Source organism: Dromaius novaehollandiae, chromosome 1 (assembly GCF_036370855.1).
Source record: "Dromaius novaehollandiae isolate bDroNov1 chromosome 1, bDroNov1.hap1, whole genome shotgun sequence".
NCBI classification, from domain to species: Eukaryota; Metazoa; Chordata; class Aves; order Casuariiformes; family Dromaiidae; genus Dromaius; species Dromaius novaehollandiae.
Genome location: NC_088098.1, coordinates 146,427,192 through 146,439,363, shown reverse-complemented (window position 1 = coordinate 146,439,363; position 12,172 = coordinate 146,427,192). Strand labels below are relative to the sequence as shown.

The following is a 12,172-nucleotide window of genomic DNA, read 5'->3' as shown; positions in this document are numbered from 1 at the left end:
ATTTCTGCGTTATTGCTTTATAGTGCACAAGTATTTGCTGGGACATGACTCTTCATGCCTATTGCTTGCAGTCTGTTGTTGTTAAATCAACATAATCCTACAGAAAACACCAACATAATCAAATCAAAATACTGTAGTAATATATTAATATATAATTATAGAGCAGTTATAAATCTATCCAATCTGTCATATGCCCTGTATGAAGTGTCTTAAACCTCAACTCAGAGTAAGGCTAAACAAGGCCACCCTATAACAATGGCAGAAAAACGGTTCAGAAAAATTCAGTGTAGCTGAGATCATGCTATAACAAAGAATCATTCCAATGCTATAATGAAGGGATTACGGTGCTTTAAGCAGAGAACTTGATTGAATAAATCTATTTGATCGTTCCTTAATTTGTTAGAATTTGATACTTTCCTGATATTAACACTCAGCTGGTGACGAGCATTAGTTATATTTAACATTATTTGCTCTTTTAAAACTAATTATATAAGTAAAGGTAGCAATAAAAGGTTCAAGTATTAAAAAATCATTAGAATAACCGTGCAGAGCACAGAGGGAAAATATTGACAGCTGTGGATGGATAATGACAGTTTCCATCAAAAAGACAATTTTACTTTTCAGGTATGGATGTTGATAAGACAGGAAAAGTACAAAACTGCAGCTAAAACAGTATACCTAGTTCTACACCTAACCACAGCAACTGTAAGCAGCAATGGCCAGCTGGATTATAGCATAGCAGAGGTCAAAAAAAGCAAATTGTAATCAGCAAGCTCAGCTCCCTTCCCAGAACTAGGAGGGAGAAATGCAGACTCTGCACAGACCCATACCATTGTAGCCGTGAATGGAATATTGTCAATCACAGACGAGGCCAAAGCAGACACCCAGAGCACTAAAATGATGGCAACCGCCAAGCGCTGCTCCTCCGGAACTACCTGGAATTAAGAGAGGTTAAATTACAGGACTGATGGGATCAGTATTACTCTGGCCTCCTAACGGCACAACTGCACAGCTTCTTCACAGTTTTAATTTATAAACATGTACTATTCCTTCAGGCCTTGAGATAGGAAAGATAATTAAAAAACCCTGTCATTCAGTAACACAATTGTTGTTCTTTTTTGAAAGAAATCTGAACAAATAGAAATAAAAAGACTGGTATTTCTAATACTCATGCTTACATTTCACATACGAAAAAAACAGTGCAACTGTGAATTTTCCCCTTTTAGCATTCATAATTTTATTTTTTCACACCCTTTTTTTTTGTTTATTAGAGTACAGAAAAGGTTTCTACTTTGCATTTACAGCAACATTTATTCTGGCTTTGGACAGACATACACATATTAAATATCATCTGCCCCAAAGTATGACATGCCTTCTTGATGTCACTGATGCAGGAAAGCAATCTTTAACATAAAATAACATAAAACATAAATAATAGCATAAAACATTTTTAACATAGAACTCAAAATGAAATAATTTTTTGCTATTCTAATAGAGTAAAACTATTTTCCTTACCTGATAAAAAACTGTAAATATTTTAAACATACCTTTATTAACAAAGCTGTCTGCTCGCCTATGTAGTCTATTAAATGCAGATGAGCCAAAGCCTAAAAAAGAGACACTGATATCAAGTAATGAAGTATCTGATGCAACTAGTTACATTTTTTTCAGTGGATGTAAGCCAACACAACAATTCTTTCCCATTCACAAGATGTCGATATTCATCTCATGTAGCTTTTACTGCAACTTGGCAAATGGCAGAAAGAAAAGACAAAGCAGAAATTCTAGCTATTTGTGGAAAGGGGTTGGTTGTACTGAAATGATTGGTTAGATTGTTTAAGAGTATAGGGCACAGGCATTGGAGAACCACTGAAATTTGCAGTTTACATTCTTCAATGAATACATTTTTTTCCAGAATATCTGAAGACAACTGATTTTAAACCAACTTCCCCAAAACCTTGAATGTATTTCTAAGCAGAATATAGACAGAAATATATCATGTGTTTAAAAGGTCACCTCAAACTGGGCATCTTGTGCTCATCCTCAGCTGAAGAAAAGAGAGAACAAAATACATAATTCTGTCAAACAGCTGTCTTAGACCCCTTAAAAAAAACAGTGCTACTCATCTGCTAAAACAAGGCAGGAGGTCTTGGGTGAATGGAAATGGGCACAGAGCCAGCCACGCCTGACAGGCAGGAAAACGCAGCTGTCTGACGCCTGTGTCAGGTGTTTGAACTGAGGAGGGATGCCCTAACCATTGGGCTGGGGGACAGTCTGGAAGTGGGGGCTCTCTGTCCCCATGATGGAAGCTTTTCCCATTTCTGTAGGAAATGCAGATAGTATCCCAGACAACCATGGTCACTACTATCAAGGAAAAGACATAGAAAGACTCAGGCGCGGAGATTATGGCTCTAACCTCTAGCTGGTAGGGCCACTCTCCTTGGTCAGAAGAGAGAATACAAACTGAGTCTTCACACCCTGAGAGAATGATCTATTGCCTCAAACCACAAGGCAAAAGAGGGGATTTTAAATCATGTAGACTAGTCTTTAATTCATTCTGGTTTTGTTTTATTTTTTTAAAAGTGTCCAGAATGAAACACTAGTCTCAGGTTGAATGGGATATATGTATTTTTTTGACTTTTCAGTTTCTCAGGGTAGAAAATCACATTATTTTTGGTTCAGCTTGGGCCAGTTTATCTTCCACAATGAAGAGTCAGTTAGCTGCAATACCTTACTGACTGACTCCGCTCCTGTACAGAATGGTGGAAGTCAGTATTCACGAGACAAAACTTTGTGTAACAAGCACAAATGGGAGTCAGACAGAGCCCTTTAGAGAAAAAGTCAGTGGAAAAAAACTCTTGGACTCACACACCATCAAATTCCACAATGGAAATGGGCAAAAAATCCTAATAGTGCAGTATAAGACACCGTAATGTTAGAGTGACAAGGGTGCTGTTATTTGGATTGGAAATTACTTCTCCTCTCCTCATGGAAGCACAGGAGAACAGGGATGGAAGATGTGGCCAAGAGTTGTCCTTGATCCAAAACTAAGGGTACCTCTCTATCACCGTGACTGTGGCTCGTTCAGACAGGAGCAAGTGGCTGGTTTGGGTTGCTGTGGCCAGCTAGTGGTTTTCCACCAGCCCCATGAGCAGGAGTTGTTGCGGAGATGAAGGCAGTGCAGCTGTATCTTATGTGAGGCGGCCCAACTAAGTTAAAAGATCTAGAAGAGCACTCTCCCGTGGACAGAGAAAACAAATAGGAGAGCAAAACCAGTGATTCCACATATGGAATTTGGTCCCAAGGTTATATATACATTTACCAATGCATCAGTCAGGAGAAAGACTATCTATATTTAAACATGCAGCACACAGAAAACAAGTAACAAAGCTTTTAATACATGTGTATACCCCTTACATTAAAAAATGATATTTTTTCAAGTTTTTAATTATTGAATTTTTGTTTGTAATTTTAATTTACCATTTTGATTCCTACCTATCTGTATTGCTTTAGCAACTCAATGTTTATAAAAGTGGCTTTTAAAATATATGTAAAAGTAGTAATGCTAATGAATAATATTTTTCTGCAATTGCTTTGTGCACACACTTCTTAAATAGTTGTCAGCAAGCAGAGCTCAGTTACGCTGTTGCCTTATTAATTAACTATCTACCAACACAACATATTATCTTTCAGTAACACTTGTACTTTGTTCTGGAATCCAGACATGATACTATATAAGAGATATTTGGGGGAGAGGGAAGGAAGCATATGCACATTATTCCTTCAAGACAGCCTGTCTACAGGTAGCTCATCGAGCTAGAGATGATGACACTAATAACTGCACCACCAACTTTAAGAAGTCACACCACCAACTTTAAGAAGTCACACCACCAACTTTAAGAAGTCTCTGCAATATCCAGGCTAATTGCCTGCAAGCACCTGAGTGAAAGTCAGCAATTAGCACCCTGCCACTGGCTTCCCCCAGATGTGAACTGCACAGAGGCTCTCCTGGATCTTCCCCAGTTGTCCACGAGGAATAAGCATTACTGCACTAATCAATACCTTCAAGCAAACTAGTGCCTGTCTGACAGCTCAAATTAGAGTCTTACTGCAGAGTTTAATTTATGCACAAAAATTTGGGTGAAGCCCTCTTATGGACAGTATGTCATGATGACTGTTGTAAATAAACTCTGCCTGAAGAGATTAAGATAAAATGTCATTTTTTGACTTTAAAATTGAACAAAATGATGTATCCCTGAGAGGCACAGGAATTTATCTCACAAAGAGACAGAGGCAACAGAAAGAATTTATAGCCTATAATATCCAGTTTTGAACAGGGGATAAGAAGACAGTTGTAGAGATGGATTACCTGCAGGCTGCAATAGAAAACCAGCAATGCAAAGGATTTCCAACCTTTTCTTTGCAAAAGATCTACCAGACCACGCTGATTAGCACCCGAAAGTAAAATCTCCAAGAGTTCCCCAATGACTCTGGAACCTAATACACATTTTCCAAAATGATTTGCAGCCTAAGTCACCCACGGGTTTTTAAATGCACCTTGTAATAGGAAAGGGAACATTTATAGCAGTAGGAAATAGCTTGAGACTGGGAACCTCCAAGGTGAAGGATCACCAAGGATGAAGAACATAAGCTAACAAGTGCTGAGTGCCTAGATTACAGAAAGATTCCTTATACTTCAGTGCATATCTTCATTTGGAGTTGTTTCTTTCTGAGATCACTAATCTAAAGCAGAGAAAAATGCCTTGACAAAGAGTGTTATCACCTCCTAGTCCAAGCAGGATTTTTTTTTAATGGATTAAAAAAAAATGAACAGCAGTGATACTTAAAACATTTTTCTCATTCATTTATGGATAAGAATTTAACATGGCTCCCACTTTTCCCCTTGACTGTCTGTATGAGTTTCTTTCATGACCTTGAACTGGTGTTAGTCTGGAGACCCAGGAAATATATTCGTTTGTTAGCAAACTGTACACTGGTGACCTAAGAAACCATAAAAATGAAGTTCAGTGAATTACAACAATCGTAACTGAAGTCTGGCAGTAAATGGCAAATAACTTCCTGTGTGTTTTACTATGTTATTGTGCAGTCACACAGCACTCAAATCAAAACAGTTCAATTCAAGCTAAAACAATAACTACATCAGGGAATGCAACTAATATACTGTTATGGCAACAGCAAACAAAATAAACATGGCTTCAATATGGATTCCCAATAAGGGCTAGAAATTGCAAGGATATGTAGCACTTAGTAACAGGGAACTAAAAATAGCATGTGCTAATGGGTGCACAATAAATGAACATTTCTGATGAATTTTAGACCTACTAGCTCTCAAACAAGCTTCCTAATGATAATCAGAGCTTCCATTCATCTTCTCAGGGGTTACCAGATTTTGACTCCCAGTTAGGAATTAATTAGAGTTAGCTGAATTAGTCACAATTTGTGTTTGCTTCCAATTTAGTGTCTTCTTCTGTTGGTGAATTGTTGTGTTTTTTTTTTTAATAGATTCCAGTTTAAAAATCTTGTGTTCTTTGCAGTTACTGGGGCAGGGAGGAGGCAGGCTGTGCAAGCAAATTGGTAATTACAGGCTGTTCCCAGACTGCTCACTCAGACAATTTACTGCCCATGGGAGTACCAGTGGTCACTCAGGTTCTGTCAGTCATGTTTCTACAACATAATCACATCATTTAAACCAAACAAATAAGAACTAGAAAATAACAAGCACTCCATGGAACACACAGTAACCTTGTTGACATGTACGTGTGGGCATTTACACAAAGAATTCTCCAAACATTTGGGGTAAAAATAAATCCATTCAGTATATATAAAAATATCAAATAGTGAGTAAAATGGGGTATAAACATGGCTGCACTGGCTGAATCAAACAGCCTGTCAGAAACAGATAAACACAAAGAAACTACATGCTAAGATATCTGGGCTTCTCCAATACCGAATAACTTTTCAAAATGCAACTGCAAACTGAAATTCAGTGATATCATCCTTTCAGACAAAACTCTCATGAAATCTCCCAGGCCATTTGGTAGCCAGCATGCAGCAGAAAGTTTTAGCAGCATTTTTAATCTATGATTTATTCTTGTTCTTTTTTTATTTTCCTATTGCTTGTCTAAATAATTTCAAAATAAACACATAAATACATATAAAGTATCTGCTCACATAGACCACACATGAACCTGGAAGCTAAAACACTACTTATTGGAAATTATTGTATCAGATATATGTAGCCTATGTAGCAGAGGGAGAGACAATGAAACCAAGTTTATATTGAAAAATGAGACACCAAAGAGGTCCAGGCAACTTTCACCACTCTGCAATTTCACTTTGTACTACTATGCCTATAGCTACATGACTGTAACTTCAATATTCCAGAGGTATTGAACCTGCAGGAGATCTCTGCCCTCATAAATCACAGCGTAAGCCGATTCTAACTGTTCAAACTATAGCAATCACAGAATCTTACCTCCATGAGAACAAATAATGCTGCAAAGAAAAGAAGGGTCGCCCATTCAACTCTGTTCAATATCATCTCAAAATCATGGATGTCTGCTAACACTAGCAGCCAAATAGCTCCCAAAATGGCAATCCAGCCTGCGTGAGAAAAAGAAAGAGCAACGGTGACTACACTTCTACACTTTACACTTCACAGCCTTGTTACGTACTAGCAGCATAAAATGCATAGTATCACATTTTTCATTTAAAGATTTTTGCCATGCTTTTGCTCTGCCTCTGCAACAGAGAAAGTTCACAGATACCCCATGAAGAATGTTCTCTGCTTTCTTTTTTTTTTAAAAAAAAAAAAAAAGCTATTTAGGGGATTCAAGTCAGGTTACTATCAGCTTTCTGCTAGGGCCAGCAGAGCTGAAGATATTGAAGACTCTGCAAGCATAATTAAGAAGAAAGGAGGGAAGGCATGTCTGGGTAATGCAAAAAAACAAGGAGTTTGAATTGCCAAGAAAACTTGAAGCAATGAGGAGATGCACTGAAGGACTCTGCAAACACAGAAATGCTGGCTGCAACCCAGGGCCTTGAAAACTGACTGGCTACATATGCTAGAAGCTAAACAGAGGAAATGAAAAGCTCTTTAAAATGGAAGGCAGAGCAATAAAACAACAAAAAAAGGCTCTTTCCATAAAGGATCCCTCTACACATCCCAAGGAATTTTAAGACACATGTTTTGGTTACTGATTGAGAGAAAATGCAAATAAAATGCAGAGACAGCCCAAAAGAATAACCGGAGAATCTCCTATCTGACCGAGACTCATATTCTCTCTGCCCAGTTAAAATACTTTCTGGAGCTGTTTGATTCCTCTGGCACATTTACCTTAAACAATAGAACGGGATTTCAGACATGAAACACAAATGTTTTTCAGCACTTTTTTTTCTCCTCAGAATGAAGCTCCTTCTGTCTGTCTTCTCTATTTTTTCATAAATAGCAGATGAATTTTTGAATGCAAAAAACTGAGATACATAATTTTTTTTTAATGAAATGCAAATAAAGCCTCCCACCACTTCAAGTTATTTCTCTCTTTGTTGTGACTATTTCATACACATCCCACTATTTCATATATTCACAGTTGGAAAGTGATAATTTCAAAAAATTGCGGAAAAAGTGAGGAGGAAAGAAGAATAACAGTCTTTGCTGGCAAACAACTTCAAGTCACAAACTTATAATCAAATACGCAGTATGATTTATAGGAAATAGAAAAAGGATACAGACGAATAAAGTTAGCCCTCTTCAATACCCTTCAAGAACCATAGTTCTAAGAAAAACAAACATGGAAGACTGATTCAGAAAAGTTTAGGCCATTCAATTTTATAGCACATGCAGACATTTTTCTTTTTCCCACTTGTTAAAGAAAGAAAAAGATCCAAAAACATCCAACAGTTCAAAATTAAAATTGAGTTATATTCCATTTAAATCTAATTTAAATACAAAAGAAATAAACAGACCAAATGTTCTCCCTGTTCATGAAGCTATAAATAACAACTGATACATTTTTCAAAAAAACCCTGAAGAGTGTCACATAAATATTCCCTAATCAGAGAAAGTACTTTTGCTCTCTTGAAATAAGTATATTTTAAGAGCTTTCAGTGACATATTGCACTCTCTAAATGAGAATTTCAGATTAACCATGATCCATAAAGAACATCTGTTGAAAATATTGCATGCACTGAGGAAGAATACAGGTATAAATTGTTACAGCAATGCATCATAAAGGAGAACGTCAAGACAGGCCATTACAAATGCCACACCATATCGTGGAATATTGTTTTCATTAGACTGCTTCATGTCCCATATCTTGCTGCTTATTCTGCCCCGCTGGGTTAGTCTCCCCCTGCTAAAAGCACAAGTGGTGCCTGCAGACCTGTCATTGCAAACACCTAGAGATAGCTTTAAACTAACAGGCTCAGGTACTTGCAGTGGAGGATCATGGCAGCACGGGGCTCAGTGCAGGCAACCAAGCCTACCTGAAAACCTGCACAAGTGGCCAAAGAGGTGGTTTTACTGGTCTGTTTGGTAATGGCAGCTAAACTAGCTAGCTTGAAACTAGCTCAGTGTTTGGGGAGGGGGGGGAGTTGTTTTGCTTTGTTTTTTTAATGCTGCAGTATTTGCACAGCAGTGAAATCATACTTCTTGCATTGTTTGGCTCAGAAAACAAGCTTCTCTCAGTGACACCTAACCCTCAGCTGTGGACCTGTTTCTTCACTCTCAAGCGTCTCCAAGTGCCATCTCCACGTGCCATCTTCCCTCCAGTGCAGCTCTTCTCTTGATTTCCCCCAAAATGGCTTCTGTCCTCTCCACCCAGCTCTAACCATGTTTTCCGATACTGCAAATCCCTTCTTTCCTCAGGCCTCTCCCTGCTCTCCTTTTTCTTGAAAAGCTTCAACACGGCTGATCATTCTGGTCTTGCTGATTCCTTGATAAATGACTCTCACAAGAATTCTTCTTTAGCCTAGTGCAAATCTAAATGCTAATCTATAGGTAGGTGGAGGGAAATCCTTGTAAGGAAAAAAGTATGAAGCACTAGGAAATCTAAGCTTTTGTCAGCAGAAATACTGCCAAAGCTAAGGAATACAAAGCCGAAGCTAAATGAAGATCCGAAAACTCCTGAGCGTAAGGAAGTTTGTATCCAGACTTTTGTAGCTTCACCTCCGAAATTGTTCCTCGATACAGATTTTGAGTAAAATCTGCTCTGAGTGATGCACTGGATCCAAAAATCATGTGTCACAGCCAGCTCTGCTTGCCGCCAAAGACAAAAACACTGCTGTGTTGCCAGCTGAGCAAGGCCATTCCCTATTTTGATCACAGTGAGCTAATCATTGTGCATGGCCAAAAACAGCTCAGGTGTGAACATTATACTGCAAGGGAGGTTGAGAGCAAAAACAATCACAAAAGAGAACAGGGCAGGGATGCTAAGCCCAACTGGTGGCTCCCATGACGAGCCTCTAGCAAGACTCCTGCAGTGAAGTAAAGCTGCCGTTCCTCCTCTCAAGGCAATCAGCCTCTAAAAGCAAACTCTGCCTTACTGGGTATGAAACGTGGCACAGCGAGGGCCAAATCCAACCCATACATGGACAGAGGGAGACAGTTGCCAGGTGGTAGAAAAGGTCTGGTTCACCTGTATAAGGAGGAAAGACGAATCTGATGACTTGGGGCAAAACATGTATACCCTTTGTATTTTATGGAGTCTTTCTTTTTGCAAAGGCTGTTTGTTGTAAATGAAAGAAATGCTAGGTCATAACCATCTCATTTGTCCAGATTTTTCAAGGGGCTGGAGCAGGTGACTTTCTCTATTCTCAGCTTGTCCCTCAGTAACCATTTGTACAGAAGGCCCTTTTTGTAGCTTCAGGTACACACAATTTTGCTTGTCTCTCCTATCCCCAAGTGTGCTGTACTGTGCACTGTTAAACAGCTGCCAAATTTTTCTATGAAGAATGAAATTGTTACCACCTACTGGGAAGAGACTCCAGGACTGATGTGAGCTAGGAGTGATAATACTCCCCATTGCTCAGGATGAATGCTGGAGTCTGACATAAGCTGAAAATGCATAGGTTTTTGTGTGTGTTTGTTTGTGTGCCTGACTCAAATGTGCGTATAGTCTGAATGTCGAAAAGGCAAAGGAGGCATTCAGAGGATCTGTCTTTTTGCTATCACCATTGATAAATACTTAACTTCCTGCCTTTCCTAAAAACCAAGTGCATCTGTCCATTCAATTTAAACAGTGATTTTCTCTGAGCACAAAAGAAGAGGCATGGAAAAGCAATGTTCCACATGCAGTGGCTGTTTCTTTCTGGCAATCAAGTCTTAGCTGTTCTCTGAATTTCAACAAAAACAGTGCACCCAACTCCATCTTAAATAAGCAAAGATGACTGCAATTCCTAGGAGAAGAACACTGCAAGAACTAGATGTGTGCAGATCAGGAGCTCAGTAGCTGAGTTTTACTGCTGTTTTGTACAAATGTAAGTGACAACATTAGGTACAATTAAGTGAAGAGTTTAAGAATAGCAATTTCTCAATAGTCCTGGAACTGTCTGTGATAATGTCTTGGCATTATTTCTACTCTCCTGCCTGGTACAAAAACAAATCAACTTGAACGTGCTATTCAGAGATAGTAATTATTTGCTAATGTTAATGAAATATAATTGAATTGCCCAAGGGTGGAAAGAGCCAAACATATTCTAGCAGCATGTGTTTTATCGGGGTGTATTAGCTTCACACACAAAGGTTTACATGAGAGAAGGGTGCCCTTCCTCACAATATTGCTCCCTCCTCTTCAGCAGGTCACTGAGGATATTGATGGGTCAGTGCCATGTCCTTCTGGAGTAGCCTAACAAGAAGCTGCGCAAAGAATTAAACAAGTCAGCTGCCAGTTTGGGCTGTACAGAGCATATTACAATATATATACACAGTCTATCCAGAGTATCTTTTTTTTTCCTGCTGTAACTGTAACGAGGAGATAGAGTTACTTCTCTCTTTTTCAGAGGGCACAGGATGGGACAGGAGAGGAGGTGACAGGAAGGAGGAAGTCCATGAAGGAATGTGGGGGGACTTCATGCAAGATTCCTATCTGTGACACCTTCGAATGTCACAGTTTAACTTAAAGCACCTCGTAGCTGGACAGTAACAATGGCACTTTTTAAAACCAGAAGGCCACAGCCATATTAGTGTATGTTTAACTGACTTCTCTGCCCTGAACTGTGTGTCAAAGTTAACTAAAAACTAAGTACATCTATCATATTAGCCTGCCTTTCCTGGTGGGTTAGTGACAGTGAACATACTACATCAGTGTTTTATATATTCAGTTATCTTTGCATTTGCCCTGGATCCAATTTGAAATATATTCCTTAATTTTTTAAGAATTGAAAGTACCAGGATACATTAAAGCTGGCTAGAGAAGTTGGCTTCTCTATTCATGTATTTTCTAGCTTATTGTGCCATAAAAGATAGTCAGGAAGAAGAGAAATAGAAATAATTTTTTAAAATAACTTCCCATTACTACAGTGAAAGCAAAGCCCATTTATATTTGCACAAACCACTTCCTTTACTGCCTCTCAGTGCCTCTGTCTCACAACAGCTGGTGTTCTGGAAATATAATCTGGAAAGAAACTGAATCTAAATTCCATTTCTGCACTGATATGGAGCCTGCTGGAGACAGTGACAGTTTCTATTGATTTTAGAAAAAAGAAATAGTATGAAACTTTGTTATAAAATGCACCTTGCAAATTTTGTAATGCATCCTTTATAGAAAAGATTCCTTTGCCTTCTTCATGGGCCCAGAAAAAAGGTACAGCAGAAATAGCTTGAGTGCTTTGCTTTTCTCCTACACTTTACCCAATAAGGTAAACCATCTTTGGAACAATAAATAGCTCAGGATGAGCAGAGTATTACTGCCATCTGGCTCAGAAAACCCTATTTTGAAATAATCAAACAAAAGAACTTGAAGATAGAAAACAATCTAATAGAATCAAATAGAAGTCTAGAATATGTGGAAGGAAGGTAGATGAGATAGAAAGAAATGAAAGAAAAATACTGTGCGAGCTGTAGACGTTTCAAATGCTCATTAAGAAAATCTGTGTTCCTTAGTAAAAGTAATTTTGTCTGGCCTACTATGAGCTCAAAAGTGTTGTAGCAATG

At 38.5% G+C, this 12,172-nt stretch overlaps 1 protein-coding gene across 2 annotated transcripts in view; it reads right to left on the bottom strand.

Moving 5' to 3' along the window:
* OCA2 (OCA2 melanosomal transmembrane protein) overlaps positions 1-12,172 on the bottom strand; it is a 217,772-nt gene that overhangs the window by 68,649 nt on the left and 136,951 nt on the right. For both annotated transcript variants that reach the window (XM_026103160.2, XM_064501789.1), the window contains exons 20-22: positions 6,497-6,624; positions 1,548-1,607; positions 831-935 (exon numbers count right to left, since the gene is read on the bottom strand). In XM_026103160.2, the coding sequence (XP_025958945.2) occupies positions 831-935; positions 1,548-1,607; positions 6,497-6,624 (293 nt within the window). The remainder of the gene's footprint in view (positions 1-830; positions 936-1,547; positions 1,608-6,496; positions 6,625-12,172) is intronic.